At 34.7% G+C, this 24,373-nt stretch overlaps 1 protein-coding gene across 10 annotated transcripts in view; it reads left to right on the forward strand.

Moving 5' to 3' along the window:
* Nucleotides 1–24,373, forward strand: part of WDPCP (WD repeat containing planar cell polarity effector) — a 509,410-nt gene that overhangs the window by 95,188 nt on the left and 389,849 nt on the right. For 4 of the 10 annotated variants that reach the window (XR_004273015.1, XM_032291974.1, XM_032291979.1 and 1 more), the window contains exons 2-6: nucleotides 4,957–5,041; nucleotides 9,196–9,243; nucleotides 10,095–10,133; nucleotides 11,975–12,045; nucleotides 12,299–12,358. Coding sequence is in view for 9 of the 10 variants with exons in the window: in XM_032291974.1 (XP_032147865.1) it covers nucleotides 4,957–5,041; nucleotides 9,196–9,243; nucleotides 10,095–10,133; nucleotides 11,975–12,045; nucleotides 12,299–12,358 (303 nt within the window). In the remaining variant the exon portion in view is untranslated. Of the gene's footprint in view, nucleotides 1–4,956; nucleotides 5,042–9,195; nucleotides 9,244–10,094; nucleotides 10,134–11,974; nucleotides 12,046–12,298; nucleotides 12,359–24,373 lie in introns of those variants that run through there. The other 6 variants (XM_032291978.1, XM_032291980.1, XM_032291976.1 and 3 more) reach the window with 5 other exon arrangements.

Below are 24,373 nucleotides of genomic sequence, written 5' to 3' on the forward strand. Positions count from 1 at the left end.
GTCATTCTAAATTTATGTGAAGCTCAATTTAAATCATGCTGTTTATTGTCTCATGTAGGAAGCTTGGATTCAAAATGGCCTTCTGAGACTGTCATCAACTGCCTTGTATAATTAAAGAGAAAACTGTAAAAGTTAAAAAGGTGTTTAAAAATAAATGAAGTTACATTACGGGTGACTTTTTTGTTTGTTTTTCATTCTACTGTTCTTTTCATTTGGATAATTCTTTTTCTGATTCAATATTTAATAGTCGGATAATTTGCTGTATATTTTATTCATTTGTTCTTTCATTTCTCCCTGTACAGCTACTTTTATTACAGTTGTGTGCCATGTGCATTGGGTTTTACTGCTCAGAGAAATGTACAAGGACACCGAGTGGGGCGGCATTGCTTAGCTTACTTTGATAGGTGCCCCTGCCCACACCCTGTTCTGAAAATGCAGAACCCAGCATTCTTCTGAAATTCTTTTCTTCTCTCCTTCAAAACAACTATTTATACACAAATACAATATTTGAATAATACAAGTTCAGTCTTGACTACTTCCTCCAGGCAGATTTTTCAAATCAGGAAATTACCAGCATTCTTTTTAACTGGTGGCACAGTTGAATGAGATTCAAGATGTTTAGAGGTCTTTAAAAAACTTGTGTCTTTCAAAAAACCTGCATGGCGTATAAAGCTTTAAGACCAACAAGGATATTGATATGGTCATCTCCCACCTTGCCCAACTAGTTATTATTATAGATTTCTACAAACTTGTTTTATTTACTCCATTAATTTTCTTTTGTTTTACATGGTCTTCCTGGCAAATATTTGAAGTTAAGAAAAAAAAGGATGAATAACCTACATTTGACTACCTTTTCCCCCTAAGCTAATGCATGACCACTTGCAAAGCCCCCTCCTTAATCCACAATAGTTGTGACATTTTGTTAATAAACCAGCTCAGTCCTCTACTAAAGGACACTGGCCATTTTCTTCTCATTGCTGTACCCATTACTTGCTAATTATTGCTGCTATTTCTTCAGATGATGCAGGCCACTCCTTGACTGAATGTCTGCTTTTGCTGGATACAGATCCTGCTTTGTCTGGATACCACCACTTTTACCATTCTTGCTTATCTGCTGCACACCACTTCTCCTTTTTTTTTTTTTTGAAATGGAGTCTTACTCTGTTGCCCAGGTTGGAGTACAGTGGCATGATCTTGACTCACTGCAACTTCTGCCCCCGCCTCCCAAGTAGCTGAGATTACAGGCATGTGCCACCATGCCCAGCTAATTTTTGTATTTTTAGTAGAGATAGGGTTTTGCCATGTTGGCCATGCTGGTCTCGAACTCCTGGCCTCAAGTGATCCGCCCACCTCTGCCTCTTGAAGTGCTGGGATAACAGATGTGAGCCACCTGCCTGGCCTAGTTCCCCATTCTTATGGGATCGGTTCCCTGTGGGGCCACAAAGCGGTCCTTTATAAGGTAGGAGGAGAATGTCTTTTTCTTTTGTTCTTTACTTTTTAGTGGGAAACTAGAGCAGTGTTGTTTGTACATCAGAGCATTTTGAGAAATACCTTGTACATTTTTCTCAGTCCTCCCACCACCATTGGACCTAGAAATGGATCATTGGGTACGGAGCTGGAAGAGAAGTCCAGGTCATAGACTCTATACTGTACTATGTTCAGAATTTACCCTGTGTCCAAACACAGAGAATTAATGGCTTGAATACTGGCTTTGAAGCTCTTCACAGAGCTCATTTTACTTATTCACCTTGAAACAGTATAATTTTTAAAAATTAATTTAGTACTTTCAAACTTAGTGAAGATATGGGGGAGTGGACCTATCAGTTTTTCAAGTAAAAAGTGTTTTTCTGCCTCTTAGAAATAGCCAGTGTAGATTATAATGAACACTATACTCCACTCTCCATTTCTGTTATCAGGAGAAAGTTTTGAAAATTATTATAAAATTGACTCAAACTGAAATACAGAATTTCAAGTGTTGTCTTCTTTTGATATGTAGGTAAAGGTGCAGTCTTTTGGTTTCATCTGTAAAATTTCATTTATATTTAATTTACATGATAAGACATTTTTATATAGCAACAAACAGTTAAACTTCAGCCTTGTCTTATGCAATTATAAACTAGTATTACTGGTATCTGAATAAAAACTAAATTGAGGAATATGATTTTAATTTTTCTAGTATAGTCTAGACGTTGGTAACTTTTGATGCTCAGTGTCGAAGGAAGTATGTACCTGCTTTACCATATCTTTTCTTTTTTTCTTGCAGTGAAATATTAACCCATTTGCATGTCCTAATTTGAATACCTTCTCTTATGTAGTAACTTCTCCACATCTGAATGTTTTTCCTTCATAAACCACCTATTGTGCTTGGTACTTATTTATTTCATACTGTGAGATTGCCAAATATGGTCAGAGATCATATTTATTATTTTATTTTTTTCCGTAGAAATTTGTATAGTGATAGATACACTGGTAACAGCAAGCAGCAACTGCAGTGTTAAGATAATTGAGTAAATGTATCCTGAAAGCAGTCCTGATGTAGGTACTTTATTATACCCATTTTATAGCTGGGGGAAAGAAATAGAGAAGTTAGGTAATTTGTTTAAGTTAGCTACTAAGCTGAGAAATTAGAATAAGAAAACAGGCAGGCAGATTCTAGAATCCACACATTAAGCTAAATAGATGCAAAATAAATATTTAATACATTAACTGATATTTTAAAACAAACATTCCAGTCTTCACATTTCCAAATGAGAAGGCTGCAGTTTACTTATTGTAATACAGTAAGTAGTTTAGTTAAGAAAAAGCTTAACTGTAAGATGACAATTGTAAAATAAGCCTCATAAAACTAACTGGAAGCAATTCCAAAGAACACTGCTTTGGAAACATTTTGAGTAATAGTAGGCTCACTAGAGTCACTTCCAAAGTGATAACTCTGAAAGGTAATACTCAGTTGAACTGCAGAATTAGTAACTAGTTTAATATCCCTTTTTCTCTACTGCTTGCTGGTAATGAACTGCAGTCTTTCTCTAAGTAATGCAGTCCACTAGCTTTCTAACTCCATGCCTGTATGTAATGGAAGCCAGCATCTAGGTACAGTAGGGCAGATCTGGGGATTGATGGGTTCCTTATTTCATCTCTTACCTTTAAAGGCATTTAATATAAGGAATAAAGTAAATTCAGATCAACTCCAAATTTACTATTATAGCCTGTTTCCTCCTTACCCTTTCCAACTTCACCTTTCTGTCACTATCCACTGTGCATTTTAATCTACTGTCAACCTTGGGTCATGCCATCTTTTTACTCAAACAACTGTATATACTCTCTTCCACAACTCTGTCTACCCCAGTACAATAGAGTACTGTGATTGCAAACAGACTCTGGAACTAGTCTTTGTAGATCCAAAGCCTACCTCCACCACCTGCTAGCTATGTAACCACACTGTGCCTCAGTTTCCTCATTATAGGAATACTGATACTACCTCAAAGAATAGCTATGAGGATTAACAGAGTTAATACATGTAAAATGTTTGGAACAAGTATGTGTTATCTGTTGTTATCACCATCGTTTTCTTCCTCTTCTTTTTCTCCTTCCTGCTCGTCGTTGTCATCGTCATCATCATCATCATCATCAACTGGTGAAATCCTAGCCTTCTTTGAGGACCCACTAACATTTCACAACTTCCCTGAGCTTTCTCATAGCCCAGCTGATAAGGCAGCATTGGGCCCCTCTTCTGTACTGCCACATTTTTCACTCTGCCATTCCAATCCTTAGCATACTGTATCTCATTAGTTGAACATGCATCTGTTCCTTGATTGTAAGTGCATTGAGGTCATATGTAAGGATGAAGGAAGGGCCAAGGCAGTTTGTACTATGTCTGAAATTATTTTGGATTATCACCCATATGGATACTATGGGAAATATTTTTAGTCACTCCTAATGTTAAAGGAACTGAACGAGTTTTCCTCCATTAAAACATATTAAAATATTTTTCAAACTTCATTCAGAAGTTTACTGGAAAGAACATTTCTTTCATGATTTCTATGAAGAAAATGTCCATAGTTTAAATTATTGTGTGTATTTCTAATATTTAATATAACATAAATACAGTGTAGTACTATATATATTTCCAAGAAAACATTTGAAAATTAGATAAATTCCTTTCAAACATTTGTAAAATGTTGACCTTTTTACTAATGCAGACTGGCCTTCTCCCAATCAGTCTAAATTGATGAGGTAGTACTTGATTTGAAAAAAAGGTATAGTGTCCATCCCTAGCCCTTGCCATTAAAATGAGAGGAAATACAGGATGTATATTATTACTATCTTGTTTTTTGGAAAAAAAAAAAAAAAAAAACCCACAGAATAGAATAATCTGGATCCATTGTGACATGCAGATTAACAAATTAAACTGAATGCTAATGTGGTTTCAGAGGTTATTTTTAAGTAATTGTATTTCTTATAATAGTAACTATATACCATTTACCTTGCAAATTCCACTTTAATTAGCCTGTTTATATGTGATATTGTAAATATTTGCTTTACATACCAAAAATGCCCCACAAAATGTGCTTGTACTTAATAACTACCTAACAGATGTTTCCTTTCCTTAAAAATAAAACTTAAAAAAATGCTTAAATACTAAATAATTCTAAATATACTCAGAGTCTTAACCAAACATATGCTATTGAAAACCTAAATACTATATATATTCTTCTTACCACATTTCTCAATGTGATGACATACTAAATCCAGGAAAAGAAGCGTATTTTTCCTTTTTCTAGAGTTTATTTCTGGATGGTTAACCAAGGATACACTAGAGCATGTTTATTCTAATGGACCATATTTCAAATAACAGTTGTGGCAAATGATTTTTTTTACTATTTCTAAGGTATCTTGATTTTATTGACAATATAAGATAATTTAATTGGCATCTCTTTTTAATTATTTTTTAAACAGGACAGAGATTCCTTCTGCCATCAGATGTCTTTCTGCTTGACTGAACTGCACCTGTGGTCTTTGAAGAATACCTTACACATTGCGGGTAAATGAGCTCTGGATTAATTTCAATATTTTTCAAATATGTTACACCATTATAAATAAGTATTAGCAAAGGTTAGAGCCTGAATTCTCCAGCTGGAATTGCATCCTTTCTCTATTCTTAATGAAAAATTGGTTAATGGGAAATAATTCCTTTTAATTACTCTTACTAACTTAATATTTACAGCTTGAGTTAGGTTTTTATTTTTGAAAATTAATTTTATTGGCTTAATGTTTGATCCCTCTTATGATACACACAGGTTCAATTTTTTTCTGGGATTGATCATAATAACATATTCATAAATATGTACAGGATAGCTAATGGTAAAGGCATTTCTATTTGATTTAAAATAACATTTCAAACATATAGCTAAGATGTACAATTATTTTCATGTTCTTCACATTTTTTGGGGGGAGGATTATATGTGTGTTTTAATAATGCTTATTAACATAGGATATAATATATTTTATAGGAAATATCTTTTTAAAAATCTTTAATTATACAAAGTAACACTTGTATTTAGGAGGACAAAATTATTTATATTTCTTAAGCATCATTACAAAGAAAATGGCTTACCTTACAAAATACCATTTTTTCATATTAAATATAGAATTAAGGATAACTGTGATATTTTCATCAAGTTTATCTATTTAAAAATGTATAAAGATGAAATTTCAATTAAACTAAGTGGATTTAACATTCATTTGCTTCCTGTTAAAATTCTTCTAAAATGACAATAAAGGAATAAAAATAAGGAAGGCATAAACCCTTTCGAGAGAGGGGACAACTGAAATTGGACAAATTATGGAAGATGGGGGGCAAAGAGGAATTAGTAGAGCTGAAAAACCTGAATATAAATTGCCTGCAGAGGAGAGTTCCAATGACAGCCAATTTATGACTCAAAATTCTGGAAAGATACAGAAATTTGAGGAGCCAGATATTGTAGAAGATGGCATGTGTCATGAGACTGATGATAAAGATAAAGGGAGATGCAAGTTTGCAAAAGAAGTTGTGAGATACCTTTCATGCTGTGGAAATATTAAATTAAGGAGGCTCTAAAGGTGGGAACACCAGGGCCAGTGAAAGAAGACATGGAAGGAAACAGGAAACAGGCATGAAATGGAAGGAAGCCTACATACTGATGGGTAAGGTCTTCTTAATCCCACTTTGTTCTGAGAATGTCATACCCATTTGTACACTTTCCAAGAAAGAAGGAGTTTGAGATAGTCTTCTCTGGAAGAACTGCATGACCCTAGAAAGAAGGCTTATATACATAGACGTTTGAGGGAGTCCTTTGGTGAAATGCTCTGGTTCTTGGCCAATCAGTGAAGCCCACCAGTTGGCAAGCTCTATTTGTGTACACAGGGCTTCCATTCAGCTTTTTAGTCCTTACTTGTAAATACAGAGAACGAAGGATCACCAGATATTTGAGGAATATCTTCAACAGGAAAGAAAACAAAGTGAATAGATGAATGGATTTCTGAAGAAATAGAGATAATGTAGGAAGGGGGAAAAAAAGTACAACAGAGACCTAAGAAAACATACTAAATCCATGAAAAAAGAAACAAAAACAGAAGCTTCAGAAAATATTTGAAGTTATACAGATCTCTTGAAAAGTAAAAATGTGTTAAAAAAAAATTCAAAACTCCAAAGTGTAAAAGAAATCTCCTCAGAAAATAGAAAAAAGAAATTTTACTGCTGGTGGAAATCTTTAATTGAAATATTTTCTTCTCTAATCATAATTGCCCATTTTTCATCTTATTCCCTTATTCTCATATACCTAGGTTTTATGATTCTTTGAGACCGTTAATCTTTTAATCCCTTGATATTCTCCTAGTCCATTGGGCCTTCTTAATTTATCTTCCTACCCAGCTTGGACCCCATGGTTGGAAGTCTGAGCTGTTCCGTCTTGATCCCCTTTTACCCCTTATCTTCTGTTCATGCCCAACAAACTCCTTTCCTGCCCTTCCATCAGTCCTAAAGTTTTCCATCCCTGTTTCTTCTATTCTGAGGCAGTGAATGGTTTTAGGGAAGAATCACACAGTGGTGCACGGTAGCCCCATGGAAATGGTCTTTAACCCCAACTGCATTTTTGCAGGGCCTCTCTATTGGGACATTCTTCTGTTTAACCTTTTATGAATCCTACTTCTTTAGTACTCAGCTTTATTAAGTCACTTAGAGAAGGCTTCCCTCTTATCTGTACTAAATTAGTAACCCTATTAATGTGCTTTCATTGTGCTTGATGTTTATTTTTAAAATGTTTGATATAATCACAAACTTACAGAAAAATTGCCAATACAGAGAATCTTTTTTTCTTGTACCATTTGAGAGTAAGTTGTAGCCTGATGCTTGATCACCTCCAAATATATTCGTGTATATGTCCTACAAAAAGAATTTTGTCCTGCATTACTGTATAGCCATCGATATCAGGAAATTAACAATGATGTACTTCAGTCTAAATGGACCAGTCCACCAGTTGTCCCACCTTTGTTCTTTTTTTGGAAAAGGATTTTGTTCACAGTAACACATGGTATTGTTACCATGTTTCTTTAGTGTCCTTCATTCTTGTCATCCTTCATCCCTTTTCTTTTTTTAGGTTTTATTACCTTAACATTTTTGAAGGTACTAGGCCAGTTTTTGTGTAGGATGTTCCTAAGTTAGGAAATTGAAATTTCCTCACAATTAGATTCAGGTTATGCATTTTTGATGGAAATATCTCACAAATGATGCTGTATTCTCAATGCATCCTATCAGGTGCTGCATAATTTCAGTTTGTCCCTTTCCTGATGATACTCATGATTACCTGATTAAGGCAGTGTCTGCTAGGCTTCTCCACTGCAAAGTTAATTTCTTCTTTGTTATTACTAAGTATTTCGTAGGGAAGTACCTTGAAATTATGTAAATATCCCATTCCTCATCACACTTTAAATATCTTATATATTATCAATTATCAATAGATTTAAAAAGCTTTTTACTGAAGTATAGCGTATGTACTGAAAAGTGTAGACATCGTAAGATTATGTTGTGAACTATCAGAATGAGAAAACACCCATAAAATCACCACCCAGGACAACAAACAAAATATCAGTATCCAAGAAGTTCTACTCATGATTTTTCCCAGTCAATCCTTATTAGATATATTCAGTCTAGAGACATGAACTGCATTCTTTAAAATTGTATGCCTCTACTAATGACATGATGAATAAAATAGAGCTTCAACTAGTACACACAATTGACTATTTTGAAAGACTATATTAGAAAAGTTAATTGTAGCAGTAATACTTTTTTTTGGTTTTATCATTCAATTTGAGAAAGTTTAGGGCAGTCAGTCACTAGGGGGCAGCCTGTACTGCTTTCACCTCTTTACAAACAGTTATATACTCCTTATCCTTACGTTAGTAACTGAGAATTATTTTGCATGGAAGAAAACAAATGTTCCTTCAATGAAAGAAATACTTTTTTATTCATAGATATGAAGAAAATGGACAAAATTATTTTATTCTTTTATATTTAAATTGCAATACATTCTTGATTAAACGAATCCTGACATCTGGGAAGCCTAGCTTTGCTTCTTAGGTAGCCTCAGCAAAGTGTCTGAATTTGAGCAGGTTTAGAAGGGGCTTTCCCAGTTTAAACAAGTTTTAGATAATAATTTATCCAAAGCTTCCTCTAATCTTCCCTTTCTTTTCTGCAGATTTCTCCCAAATGCCATAGGATAGAAACTAGACTCTTGAGCTAAATTGGAGAAAAGAAAACCACAGCTCAGAATCCAACAGGGCATTTTCTTCCATGCACTGATTTCATTTGGCATTGCTTAGTGGCAGTTCCTTTCGGTAGCGCCCTGTGAAAAATATCAGAGGAAGTGTGAAATAGAAAACTTGGTTTTTCTTGATTTCAGTTCTTTACTAATCTTTTTCTCATGCCATTCTAGTTTTGTATAAATCTTTTCTCATTAGATTGATAAACTTTACAGTTTCTGCATATCCCTAGAGTATATGAACTTATCTCCAGATGCTTTTGAGCCATTTTATTTCTAGTAACATAAGGAGACTGTTTTCTGCTTTTCTCCCTACCCTTCCCCCAGTATAGTATGGCTTGGCTTTTTATTCCCTGGGTCTTTTAAACCACAATTTAATGTTATTTCTTCCTTTCTATAGATAGAGACATTGGGATCTACCAGTATTATGACAAGAAAGATCCACCAGGTAAAGTACCTATTCTGTGCAATTAATTTTTATTAACTAAATATTCTAAACCATGAAGTACTGACCATTAAAAACCTTCTTCTTATGAGCTTTAGATAAATTCTAGAATTTTAAAAAAAGCCCCTTCAGTTCTTTAGAAAAATGCTGAGGTTGATATTGATCTGTTCTATATTAAATAAAGTAATATCGAGAAAATGCTGTAGAAGGACATGAAAATTTTCATCTTACTCTTGATCAGACTGATAACAGGGCAGTCTATTCACGTGTATTTATCAGTGTCCCAGTAGAGGGCATTGTTAATGCATAGGTCCTACTGATGCTGGCCTCCTGGATCCTCACCTAATATCTGAAATAGGCATTTCTGAGTGAATGATCAATTTTCCTTATCTGATTAATCCTGTTAATCCCTGAAGTTTTATGATGGGCCAAAAGGTCTTTCTAGCTAAAGTTACTTCCTGTTTTGGTCTCTGTTGAAGTGGGCTGTGTGAGCATCCTGTGTGCTTAGCTTAGTGGTTAATAGGCTGACTTCACGGTTCTGATGACAGACTGAAGCAGCTTCTGTTCTGGGCTCCATTGCACTCTCCTATCTGATGAGAGTGGAAGCTTAGGATATTGGTCCACCTGTTGTGCCCTTTCACTGCAAATATAGGAAATATCTCTATGAAATGAAAACATCCAAATTATGGCATGTTTTTCAACTGTTCTTTTAGAACCTTAGCATAATTTATTAATTTCAGTAATACATGTAATGTTAATATATGTATACATATTAAAATACAAAGCATTATAATAAAAATAAATTCTGCTTTTGTTTTTTCTTTCTATCCTTTCTGCTTCAATATCTGCGACAGAGCATGGTAACTTAGAAGAAAAGCAGAAGCTGGCAGAGTGTAAGCCTACTTTATATTTTTTTGGAACTATAAAACTGAAAAGTTCAGTATTATAAAATATTCATCTGGAACAAATAGGAAACATTATTCCCTCCAAATTTCTTATAATTACAAATTCTCATTGCTTAGGAATATAAACATATGCCTAACAATTGTATTTGTCAGGCCTTTACAAAATGTACGTTTATGTAAAGATAAACTTCCTTAATGAACTATGTGTTATTTAGTATGTTTAAGATAATTGTACCAAACTTAAATTAAACACTTAATTATTAATACATGGCCAACATTGTTAACATTTCTTACCCATTTTTAAGAAAATAGTATTTGTAATATCAGTATTAGCATTTTATTCACTCTAGTCTTCTCTGATCTCCAGTATATAAGTGTATATAAGTATATTATGGCTACAAGGTAATATGGTTTTAATGACTTAAAATTAAACATACATTAAGATTTTTATGGAGTATAGCTAGAGCTGAAAATCCCATTTGTTCTCTTGGGTGGTGTTTTGTTTTTTTTTTTTTTTGAGAGGGAGTTTCGCTCTTGTTGCCCAGGCTGGAGTGCAATGGCGCAATCTTGGCTCACTGCAACCTCTGCTTCACAGGTTCAAGTGATTCTCCTGCTGGGATTACAGTAGCTGGGATTACAGACGTGCCATCACGCCCAGCTAATTTTGTATTGTTAGTAGAGGCAGGGTTTCTCCATTTTGATCAGGCTGGTCTCAAACTCCTGACCTCAGGTGATCTGCCCGCCTCCGCCTCCTAAAGTGCTGGGATTACAGGCGTGAGCCACTGCACCTGGCTTTTTTCTTGTTTTTTAAATCATTGAACTGACATTTAATTTTGAAAACTACTGTGTTAGTAGCTGCAACACAGATTTAAAAATTTGCACTTATATTCTACGCATCAAAATTGTTTATAGACCAAATTCATTTGCTGAAATAAGATATATAGCAATTCTACTCTCAAATTTAAGCATCTGTGTGTACTATATATATGTATATGCACATACAACACATACATATGCACAAATATACTTATAACTGTTATTTAGAATTATTAATGAGGAGAATCCAAAGATGAATTCATTTTTCTGATGAAATAGATATGAGTTTAACATTTTAAAATTATTTTAAACAGAACTATTTTTAATTTATTTTAGGGTAACATGACTCTACTAAATAATTTTATCTTTCAATTAAATTTATTTAAAACAAAACAAAGTCTTACCATTATGGTATATACTTTAAAGAAAGCTGTTCTTAATTAAAAAGAGCACTGTTAGGGCCTTATTTGTTAAAACTTGGATTTCCCTCAGATTTTTCCATAGTTTTAAAATGTCGTGCTTTGATGCTTAACTTCATATATTTTTATGTAAATTTTTATTTTTAATTTTTTTCATATTTACATTTCTTTGCTCATTATATTCATTTACTCATGATAATTTTTTTAGGTCTGAGTACAGGCTACTTGGAGAATTTGGAATTTCTTTTGGATTGAACATTTAATTATTTACATGAAAAAGTTACTTTCTTGGTAAAGAGTACATCATTTACAATGAATTACTAGATTCACAAGCCTAGCAAACTTTTCCAGGGATTCTCCAAGCCTTGTTGGTTGTCATCGTAAAATTATGATTAGGGAGATTGTTTTGTGGTAAAAATCCTGTTTCTATGACAAAGCCTTTCAAAAGGCTGTCATTTGATGATGGAAATGAAGCCTACTTCCGCTCAAGTATAGAGGTGTTTTATTTTAATCTTCCTAAGGCACACTGCTAAGCAGAATTTCCTTTTTAAAAAATCTTGTTTAACTAACTGTAGTACATGTTTTATTTGCCAGCACGAGATTATCCTTGGACGCTCAAAAACAGACGCCCAGAAAAACTCCGAGACTCACTCAAAGAGTTGGAGGTATCTTTCAAAAAGTTTCAAAAATGGCAACAAACAAATCTGTTTTTAAAACATCTTTCAACAGCTTTAATTTTCATAAAGGATCAACTCTCATGGTGATGATAGCTTTGCTTTTGTCCAGTGATGAGTTCCAAAACAGTTGCGTCTTTGTGTGGCATGTTGATCTTTTTTTGCTTGCAAGTCAGAGGCAGTTTAACTGATAATGATAATGTGTATAGCCAACTGCACTCTCTCTTTTTCTGTTGTACTTCAGGAGCTGATGCAAAACAGTCAGTGTGTGCTGAGCAAATGGAAGAACAAATATGTCTGTCAGGTAAAATGGTTTGACAAGCCTTTGCAGTGTTTAACCAATGGAGCTGAAAACTATGTAGTAATTGGTATTCTTGTGTTATGATAGGTAATGGACAAAAACTTTTTTTAGCAGTGGATATTTCATAGTTTGAATTCTAGTCATTCTAGAGCTAACATTAGACAGATTGACATAGGACAACAGGCTCATTAATCAGTATTAATTAGTATAGTTGTATAGTTGTACTGACATATGATAAACACTAATAAAAATCTTTTCATATTGTATTTTTGTTTGAAGTGGTCTCAATGTTGTAGTAGATGTTTGCTGGCATAGATTTAATTATATATATATGTATTATGTTTTAAGATCTGGGATACATGTGCATAATGTACAGGTTTGTTACATAGGTATGCATGTGCCATGGTAACATGTGCATAATGTACAGGTTTGTTACATAGGTATGCATGGTGGTTTGCTGCACCCATCAACCATTGACATTAGGTATTTCTTCTAATGCTATCCCTCTTGTAAACTCCCCCCACCTCCTGATAGGCCTTGGTGTGTGATATTCCCCTACCTGTGTCCATGTGTTCTCATTGTTGAACTCCAATTTATGAGTGAGAACATGTGGTGGTTGATTTTCTGTTCTTGTGTTAGTTTGCCAAGAATGATGGTTTCCACCTTCATCCCTGTCCCTGCAAAGACATGAACTCATCTTTTTTTTATGGCTGCATAGTATTCCATGGTGTATATGTACCACATTTTCTTTACTCAGTCTATCATTGATGGTCATTAGGGTTTGTTCCAAGTCTTTGCTATTGTGAACAGTGCTGCAATAAACATATGTGTGCACATGTCTTTATACTAGAATGATTTATAATCCTTTGGGTATATACCCAGTAATGGAATTGCTGGGTCAAATGGTATTTTTGGTTCTAGATCCTTGAGGAATCACCACAGTGTCTTCCACAATGGTTGAACTAATTTACACTCCTACCAACAGTGTAAAAGTGTTCCTGTTTCTCCACATCTTCTCCAGCATCTGTTGTTTCCTGACTTTTTAATGATCACCATTCTAACTGGTGTGAGATGGTATCTCATTGTGGTTTTGGTTTGCATTTCTCTAATGACCAGTGATGATGAGCTTTCAGCTTTTTTCATATGTTTATTGGCCTCATAAATGTCTTATTTTGAGAAGTGTCTGTACATATCCTTTGCTCACTTTTTGATGTTGTCGTTTGTTTTTTGTAAGTTTGTTTTAAGTTCTTTGTAGATTTTGGATGTTAGCCCTTTGTCAGATGGATAGATTGCAAAATTTTTCTCCCATTTTGTAGGTTGCCTGTTCATTCCAATGGTAGTTTTTTCTGCTGTGCAGAAGCCCTTTAGTTTAATTAGGTCCCATTTGTCAATTTTGGCTTTTGTTGCCATTGCTTTTGGTGTTGTAGTCATGAATTCTTTGCCCATGCCTATATCCTGAATGGTATTGTCTAGGTTTTCTTCTAGGGTTTTTATGGTTTTAGGTCTTATGTTTAAGTCTTTAATCCATCTTGAGTTAATTTTTGTATAAGGTGTAAGGAAGGGGTCCAGTTTCAGTTTTCTGCATATGGCTAGCCAGTTTTCCCAGCACTGTTTATTTCTTCATTGCTTGTTTTTGTCAGGTTTGCCAAAGATCAGTTGTAGATGTATGCTGTTTTTCTTAGGCCTCTTTTCTGTTCCCTTGGTCTATAGGTCTGTTTTGGTACCAGTACCATGCTGTTTTGGTTACTGTAGCCTTGTAGTATAGTTTGAAGTCAGGTAGCATGATACCTCCAGCTTTGTTCTTTTTCCTTAGGATTGTCTTGGCTATATGGGCTCTTTTTTAGTTCCATATGAAATTTAAGGTAGTTTTTTCTAATTCTGTGGAGAAAGTCAATGGTAGCATGCTGGGGATAGCACTGAATCTATAAATTACTTTGGGTAGTATGGTCATTTTCACGATATTGATTCTTCCTATCCATGAGCATGGATATGTTTTTTCATTCGTGTCTTCTCTTATTTCCTTGAGCAGTGGTTTGTAGTTCTCCTTGAAGAGGTCCTTCACATCCCTTGTAAGTTATATTCTTAGGTATTTTATTCTCTTTGTAGCAATTGTGAATGGGAGTTCCCTCATGATTTGGCTCTTTGTTTCTCTATAATTGGTGTATAGGAATGCTTGTGATTTTTGCACATTGATTTTGTATCCTCATTGTTTGCTTCAGTTGCATGTCAGCTTAAGGAGATTTTGGGCTGAGACAGTGGGGTCTTCTAAATATACAATCATGTCATCTGCAAACAGACAATTTGACTTCCTCTCTTCCTAATTGGATACACTTTATTTCTTTCTCTTGCCTGATTACCCTGCCCAGAACTTTCAAGACTATGTTGAATAGTAGTGGTGAGAGTGCACACCCTTGTCTTGTGCCAGGTTTCAAGGGGAATGCTTCCAGCTTTTGCCCAGTTAGTATGATCTTGGCTGTGGGTTTGTCATAAATAGCTCTTACTATTTTGAGATATGTTCAATCAGTATCTAGTTTATTTAGCATTTTTAGCATGGCGGCGTGTTGAATTTTATTAAGACCTTTTCTGCATCTATTAAGATGATCATGTGGTTTTTGTCATTGGTTCTGTTTATATGATGGATTACATTTATTGATTTGTGTATGTTGAACCAGCCTTGCATCCCAGGGATGAAGCTGACTTGATCATGTTAGATAAGCTTTTTGATGTGCTGCTGGATTTTTTTTGGCCTGTATTGAGCTCTGCTCTGGTCTTAGTTATTTCTTGTTGTCTCCTAGCTTTTGAATTTGTTTGCTTTGCTTCTCTACTTTCTTTAATTGTGATGTTAGGATGTCGATTTTGGATCTTTCCTACTTTCTCCTGTGGGCATTTAGTGCTATAAATTTCCCTCTAACTGCTCCTTTAGCTGTATCCAAGAATCTGATACATTGTCTTTGTTCTCATTGGTTTCGAAGAACTTGTTTATTTCTGTCTTAAACTTGTTATTTACCCAGTATTCATTCATAAGCAGGTTGTTCAGTTTCTATGTAGTTGTGCAATTTTGAGAGTTTCTTAATTTTGAGTTCTTATTTGATAGGCACTGTGGTCTGAGAGAGAGTTTGTTACGATTTATGTTCTTTTGCATTTGCTGAGGAGTGTTTTACTTCCAATTGTGTGGTCAATTTTAGAATAAGTTTGATGTGGTGCCGAGAAGTATGTACATTATGTTGATTTGAGGTGGAGAGTTTTCTAGATGTCTTTTAGGTCTGCTTGTGATTCTTTTGTGTCATCATTCTTGTTTGTAGTTTAGGCCCATGGTTCTATTTATAAAGCTACAACATCAAATTTGTAGTAAGTGTAAACAGATCTTAATCTACCATTTTAGTGGATTCTAGTTTTTCCTCATTTTTTGTCTAGTCTGTGTTTGCTCATGGAGGCAACTATTTAGTTACCTTCTCAACTGGCATACATTTTTATTTTTCAGAGGTCGTTTACAAGGGTGAGTTAGCATTTTTAGAATCATCATACTTATATTTGCCTTAGGATATTATTAAAAAGGATGGAAAATTATAGCTTATTTTTATAATTCAATCATACTTTGAAACTGGAATACAAAATATGCTCCAGAAAGTTTCAAACTTAGTACAACTCAAATTTGTGGTTTTTAATGTCATTACTCATGTTAAAAATAGGCTCAGAATTGCCTGGGCACGGTGGATCACGCCTGAAATCCCAGCACTTTGGGAGGCTGAGGCAGGTAGATCATAAGATCAGGAGTTGGAGACCAGTCTGGCCAACACGGTGAAAACCTGTCTCTACTTAAAAAAAAAAAAAATATATATATATATATATATATATACACACACACACATATATATATATATATAATTAGCCTGGTGTCGTGGTGTGCGCCTGTAATCCGAGCTACTCAGGAGGCTGAGGCAGTAGAATCTAGTGAACCCGGAAGATGGAGGTTGCAGTGAGCCGAGATCATGCCATTACACTCCAGCCGGGGTGACATTGTGAGACTCCATCTCAAAAAGAAAAAAGGTTCAGAATTATTTGACTGGAGGTCAAGCCTACCACCTGTAGTAAGAGGCATGTCTCATGACCTCCAACCTTACCCATCACACAGGGTAAATTTGAACATGTTTGGCATCTTAAAATATGCAGTGGAGCATCCCAATAGACAATCCTTTTTAGATAGACTTTAGTGAATTTTAATTTAATAGTAATTTTGTGTGTGTGTCTGATGAGGGGATGTCTGGAGAAGGATATCTCTTACTATTACATTAATTCGATTCAGAAGCGGAATTTTAATGATAAAATGTATGTAAAATTTTGTAATTTACAGTAATCTAATTGGTTAATTAAGCTGGTGTACCAATGAGTCTGCTTTTAACATTTTTAATGGGACTTATCTTTTTTTTTTTTTTTGTTCTGTTGTATTCTGTGCCTCATTTCTATGATTATAAAGATACTTCTAAAATAGACCTTATACTTCCAGCACATTCTTGGTGTGATATATTTTAACAAGGTAACTTCATTTCCACCCTGCCCACAGGTCCAGGCCAGTCTTCACATAGTTAAAGTCTTTGAGAGACCCCCTAACATTGTCCATTCACTTCTTCAGTTTCTAGATAAGATTGTTAGCTAGTTCTTCTAAAAATCTGTGTATGTTCTATTTCAAAAGATCTCTGATATCACAATAAATTAAAATTTTGATGTCCAAGCCACATTTTTAGCTTGAGGAAATGACCCCCTTAACCCTTTCTGTTAAATTTTTCTTAAATTTTGTTAAATTTTACTTACTTATAAAGTAAGTAAACTACCTCAACAGGCTCCCCAAGGGACCTCTTTTTGTGCACATATCCAGTATGGTGGTTCCAAAGATAGCATGTCTGCTGACCACAACATAATGCTCTATAACTCTTAGAAAAGGAGTGAAAATGTTCATCAGTATCTTCATGCTAATACATTTGGACTCTCAGTCTTTGAACTTGGCTACTCCTCTGCTAATGTACATCATTTTCTCCCAAGAAATGGTAAATTTAGGATTTATGAATTTATTTTAGTAGTCATCTCTTTAAGGGCTCCGTATTTCTTTGGAAAGTCCAATTGTTTAAAAGTAAGCAAGGCAACCACAGCAACATGAAAGATTTCAGAGGATGCAATCTGAGGTTGGATTGTTCTATGTGTCAAATGATGAGGATTTATAGGTTTTCATCATTACCAAAGCTTAGTTCATGTTGTCAGTCCAATGATCTTTACCTTGTATCAGTTAAAAACTAATTCCCTCACCTATAAATACAGAATGGTTTTTCTTTTCTTTTTTTTTTTAATAGGATAGTATTTTATATTTCTGGATCTTTACTTATTTTTCTTCCTTTTTTATACAGTATTCACTGTATCCGATTTGCAGTCTTTTATCCTTCACTCCCCTCCTACCCTTTCCTCTGAGTCCTGAAAGTCCATTGTATCATTCTTATGCCTTTGCATCCTCATAGGAAACTCCCACTTATGAATGAGAACATACGGTGTCTGTTTTTCCATTCCTGAATTACTTCACTTAGAATAATGGTCTCCAGTTCTACCTAAATTGCTGTGAATGCCATTATTTCATTCCTTTTTACGGCTAAGTAGTATTCCATTGCATGTATTGACCACAGTTCCTTTATCCACTTACTGATTTACGGGAATTTGGGCTGGTTCCATATATTTGCAATTGCAAATTGTGCTGTTGTAAACATGCATGGGCAAGTATCATTTTCGTTTAATGACTTCTTTTCATCTGGGTAGATACCAGTAGTGGGACTGCTGGATCAAATGGTAGTTCTACTTTTAGTTCTTTAAGGAACCTCCACACTGTTTTCTATAGTGGTTGTACTAGTTTACATTTCCACCAGCAGTGTAAAAGTGTTTCCTTTCACCACATCCCTGCCAAATCTATTACTATTTTTTAAAATTTTTTGATTATGGCCATTCTTGCAGGAGTAAGGTGGTATATCGCATTATGGTTTTAATTTGCATTTCCCTGATGATTAGTGATGTTGAGCATTTTTTCAAGTGTTTGTTGGCCATTTGTATATCTTCTTTTGAGAATTGTCCATTTATGTCCTTAGCCCACTTTTTGATGGGATTGTTTGTTTTTTTCTTACTGATTTGTTTAATTGTAGGTTCTGGATATTAGTCCTTTGTCAGATGTATAGATTGTGAAGATTTTTTTCTCCCACTCTGTGGGTTGGCTGTTTACTCTGCTGACTGTTCATTTTGCTGTGCAAAACTTCTTTAGATTAATTAGGTCCCAGTTATTTATCTTTATTACATTTGCTTTTGAGTTTTTGGTCATGAAATCCTTGCCTGAGCCAGTGTCTAGAGGGGTTTTTCCAATGTTATCTTCTAGAAATTTTAAGTTTCAGGTCTTGGATTTAAGTCCTTAATACATGTTAAGTTTATTTTTGTGTAAGGTGAGAGATGAGGATCCAGTTTCATTCTTCTGCATGTGGCTTGCCAATTATCCCAGCACCATTTGAATAGGGTGTCATTTCCCCACTGTTATGTTTTTGTTTGCTTTGTCAAAGATCAATTGGCTGTATGTGTTTGGGTTTATTTCTGGGTTCTCTATTCTGTGCCTATTTTTATACTAGCACTATGCTGTTTTGGTAACTATGGCCTTGTATTATAGTTTGAAGTCAGGTAATGTGATTCCCCTAGATTTGTTCTTTTTGCTTAGTCTTACTTTGGCATCATTCGTGCAGTGAAGAATGATGGTGGTATTTGATGGGAATTACATTGACTTTGTAGATTGCTTTTGGCAGTATGACCATTTTCACAATATTGATTCTACCCATCCATGTGCATGGGGTGTATTTCCATTTGTTTTTGTGATCTGTGATTTCTTTCAGCAATGTTTTGTGGTTTTCCTTGTAGAGATCTTTCACCTCCTTAATTCGGTATATTTCTGAGTTTTTTTTTTCTTTTGCAGCTATTGTAAAAGGGGTTGAGTTCTTGATTTTATTGTCAGCTTGGTCACTGTTGGTGTATAGCAAGGCTACTGATCTATGTACATTAATTGTGTATCCTGAAGCTTTACTGAATTCGTTTATTAGTTCTAGGAGCTTTTTAGAGAAGTCTTTAGGGTTTCCTAGGTATGTCATTGTATTATCAGCAAACAGTGACAGTTTGACTTTCTCTTTACCCATTTGGTTGCCCTTAATTTGTTGCTCTTGTCTAATTGCTCTGGCCGGGATTTCCAGTACTATGTTGAATAGAAGTGTTGAGAGACAGTATCCTTGTCTTGTTTCAGTTCTCAGGGGAAATGCTTTCAGCTTTTCCCCATTCAGTATTATGTTGGCTGTGGGTTTGTCATAGATGGCTTTTATTACATTAAGGTATGTCCTTTCTATGCCAGTTTTGCTGAGGGTTTTGTCAGATGCTTTTTCTGCATTTACTGAGATGATCATGTGATTTTTGTTTTTAATTCTGTTTATGTGGTGTATCACATTTATTAACTTGAGTATGTTAAATTATGCCTGTATCCCTGGCATGAAACCCACTTGATCATGGTGGATTATCTTTCTGATATGTTGTTTTTGATATAGTTAGCTAGGATTTTTGCATCTTTATTCATCAGGGATATTGGTCTTTAGTTTTCTTTTTTTGTTATGTCCTTCCCTTGTTTTGGTATTAGGGTGATACTGGCTTCATAGAATGATTTATGGAGGATTTTCTCCTTATCTTGTGGAGTAGTGTCAGTAGGATTGGTACTTATTCTTCTTTGAATGTCTAATAGAATTCAGCTGTGAATCTGTCTGTTCCTGGATTTTTTTGTTGGCAATTTTTAAATTACCACCTCAGTATTTCTGCCTGTTACTGGTCTGTTCAGAGTAGTACTGATCTATTTCCAGGAATTTATCCATCTCCTCTAAGTTTTCTAGTTTATGGTCATAAAGTTACTCATAGTAGCCTTGAATTATCTTTTGTATTTCTGTGGTGTTGGTTATAATATCTCCCATTTTGAACTTATTTTTATCATCTCTCTTCTTTTCTTGGTTAATCTTGCTAATGGTCTGTCAATTTTATTTATCTTTTCAGAGAACCAGCTTTTTGTTTCATTTATCTTCTGTATTTTTGTTGTTATTATTTGTTTCAATTTCATTTACTTCTGCTTTCATCTTTGTTATTTCTTTTCTTCTGCTGGATTTGGGCTTGGTTTGTTCTTGTTTCTCTAGTTCCTTAAGGTGTGACCTTAGATTGTCTGTGCTCTTTCAGACTTTTTGATGTACGCATTTAAGGCTATGAACTTTCCTCTTAGCATCATCTTTGCTGTATCCCAGCAGTTTTGATAGGCTCTGTCACTATTATCGTTCAGTTCAAAGAATTTTTAAATTTCCATCTTGATTTCATTGTTGACCCAACAGTTATTTAGGAGCAGGTTACTTAATTTCCATGCATTTGCATGGTTTCGAGGGTTCCTTTTAGAGTTTATTTTCAGTTGTGTTTTACTGTGCTCTGAGAGTACTTGATACAATTTCAGTTTTTACTGAGACTTGTTTTGTGGCCTGTCCTATGGTCTGTCTTGTAGAAAGTTCCATATGCTGATGAGTAGAATATATATTCTGCAGTTGTTGGGTGGATTGTTTTGTAAATATCTGTTAAATCCTTTTTTTTCTTGGGTATAGCTTAAATCCATTGTTTCTTTGTTGACCTGGTCTTGATGACCTGTCTAGTGCTGACAATGGAGTACTGAAGTCCCCCACTATTATTGTGTTGCTGTCTATCTCATTTCTTAGGTCTTATAGTAATTGTTTTTATAAATTTGGGAGCTCCAGTGTTAAGTGCATATATATTTAGGATTGTGATAATTTCCTGTTGAACAAAGTCCTTTTATCATTCAATAATGTCACTCTTTGTCTCTTCTGTGCTGTGTCTGCACTCCCAATTCACCCACTCCCTTGAGGTCTCATCAACAAACTTCACATTCACATTTGATTGAAATTGTTACAAAGTTCAGCTGGAAGTTTCCTTCTCCCTGTGGTCTTTTCCCAGGAATCTCTTCCCAAGGACCTCTGTAAGATAAATGTCAGAAATGGCTTCCCTGGGGACTGAGAGCCCACAGAGCTGTTCCTGCTGCTGCTTCTACCCTTGTGTTTCGCTTGTCTTTCTGAAATTGTGTCAGTTCCAGGGAAGGCCAGATCATCCTTCTGTGATCGGGACCTTCAGGTTTCCCAGTGAGGGTGTATGTTCGGGGATAGATGACCATACCCCTTTCCCACTTTCAGACTTCAAGCACTACAGTTTTGGGACTGTCTCCCAGGGCCTGCAGGAGCAATCTGCTTCCTTCAAAGGGTCTATGGATTCTTTTGGCTTTCCTGGTGTGCTCCTGTGGTAGTTTTTGGAGCAAAAGTTCATGATGTGAGACCCCACATGCTGCCCTGTCTTTCTGAGTGAGAGCTTTAGTTTAGTCTTGCCTCCTATACATCATTTTCCTCCTACCTCCCAGAATGGTTTTCAAATCAAGATTTACCTATACACATGTTCAAGATAAAAATTGTCTTTTAAAGTTGATTTTTTTTCAGACAGTGCTTATCCCTAGTTGGGATACATTGAAAGGTATGAGATACACAGTTTTAGTTTTACCAGCTATTCAATATATTTTTCATTTTTATTATTTTGGTCTCCTAAAATCATTTCACTTAAAGTGTTTAATAATTTTCTCCTTTGAATTTCTTAAACCATTGTAACTCTGTTCTAGAGAATAATAGTTTTAACATTAATATACTATTAAATTGTTCAGTCTGGTGGAATTTTTTAATTTAGTAAAGTTTTATGGCTTAAGTCACATTCATGTTTTTGGATTGTTATGTAATTAGTTTAAAACAGTATTATCATTAAGCATAGACGTAACTTCATATATGTCCATTTTGTATTAAATTATTTGAATTGTGCATGTAAATTTAACTATAAAAGTATATAACATAGTCAGCTGTACCATGGTTTCCATTCATAACAATTTTGCATTTTCAGGCACAATCTTAAAAGGCCAACCAAAGATAGTTTCCTTTTTAAATGTCTGTAGTAAATTATTTGACAGGTTATGTAAAAGTACAAATTATTTTCCAAACCTATCACGGGTAAATTGTGATCTTATGAAACTTATTTGATCACCACTCCTTTAATTGTAGAACTTGATTTTTCTTTTTGGGAAATTGTGTGAAACTCAATTTGCTTTTTTCATAAAATAATAATAGACAAACCATGTTTTCAATTTACAACTATTAACAAATAGCATATTATTCATACAAAACTCATCACACAGTATTTTTGATTTCAACCATTGTGGTAAGAACTGTGGGAGTCACTAAGGAAATGTAAGGCATGGGCTGGGTCTACAGCATAACCGAGTCAAGGAAAATAGACACATGAAATCACTAGAATACAAATGAGTTTTAAATTGTATGACACTAAGTGAAAAGATTGTACAAGTTTAGAGAGAGCATAGCATAAAATAAGAAAAATTTTGTGGAGAATTTATAACTTTACTTAGAATGAAACATTGTGTAAAATTTGGTTAAGCCGAAAGGAAGCATTCCAGAAAAGGGAATTATATTAACTAAGCCTTAACAGGGTGTCTACATAGTAGTGAGAAGGTGGGTCATTTAGGAGTATGTTGAAGAATGAAAGGACTAGAAAGGCAGCTTAGAACTTCCTTGTCAGGGACTTTGAATGTTATATTAAGGAACTGACACATTGTCCTGTAATGCTATAAACACTTTTGTATCAGGAGCATAGCATATTAAAATTTGACTTATAGAAGGATTAGCCTGGCAGCGGGATGTAGGATAACACATGAGAATCAGAGGCACTGAAATAATTTCAAATGTTAAGCACAGTGAGGGTAAGGTACAGAGGGTTTTGAAAGCCAGAAAATTTAGAATGACAGGTAAAAAATTTAGTTTTGACTCTGTTACATGTGAAGTGACCAGAGATAATCAAATGATGATATTATTGGAAGTAGGGAACTTGAGTGAGAGGTTGGAGTTGAAAATTTGGGAAGAGACAGCCTCCCAGATCACCTAAGAGTTGATATTGAAACCATCCAAGAGTGTGCCCTCAAGAAGGGGAAAGTGAATATCTTGGGAGAAAAGCTAGAGCCAAGGATCTTCTCAGAGGACAAGAGAGGAAAATTAAGCTAACAGAAGAAACAGAAAGAGCAATTAGAGTAATAAGGAACTGTGGAGAAGTTTATTTCCCTAAAAATTAGAGGGTTTAGAAGTCAGAGGGCCTGAAAAAGGCTTAACTTATATTTTGATTCCTTTTTTAATATTTAACTACTTATAAGTCTCAATATTGTTATAATTTAGCTGTCTATCAACAGGCATTTGTTGAGGCTCAACAAGAAACCCATCTTTATGTTAGAGGCTATTGAAAATATTAAGTGGAAGTTTGAAATGTATTTGGGAAACAAAATTAATATACAAAAGTAAAGGATAATTTGATATTAAATGTTATATTTGTTGATACACTATCTAAAGTTTAATATCTAAAGTATAGTATCTTAAGTTCAGAGATTGTTGTTGATTAAAGTAGTTGGTTAAGATTTCATAAAGGAGACTGGACATAGCTGGACTTTGAAAGAAGGACATACTTTAGGCTAATAGAAAGGGAAAGGACAACATTCCTAGTCAGGGGAAATGTACCATCAAAGAAAAGCTATCTTTAGATAAGTACAAAATAAGGGCTAGAAGGGTAGTCTGAAAAGATTGCTCCATAGATGTGTTTATGATTACCTCTTTTGACGTACTGTAAAACTATTTTGTTGCAGGGTTAGACTAGTTTCACTATTATGATAAACAGCTGAATAATAATGTGTAGTGGCTAGTGAAAGTTAGCTAGCATATGGCACCTTAGCACTTTATATTTTCTCACTTAAAAAAATGTATTTAGCTGTAATCCCAGCACTTTGGGAGGCCGAGGCAGGTGGATCACGAGGTCAAGAGATCGAGACCATCCTGGTCAACA

This window comes from Sapajus apella, unplaced genomic scaffold (genome assembly GCF_009761245.1).
Source record: "Sapajus apella isolate SASKATOON/1434 unplaced genomic scaffold, GSC_monkey_1.0 scaffold26, whole genome shotgun sequence".
Taxonomy (NCBI): domain Eukaryota; kingdom Metazoa; phylum Chordata; class Mammalia; order Primates; family Cebidae; genus Sapajus; species Sapajus apella.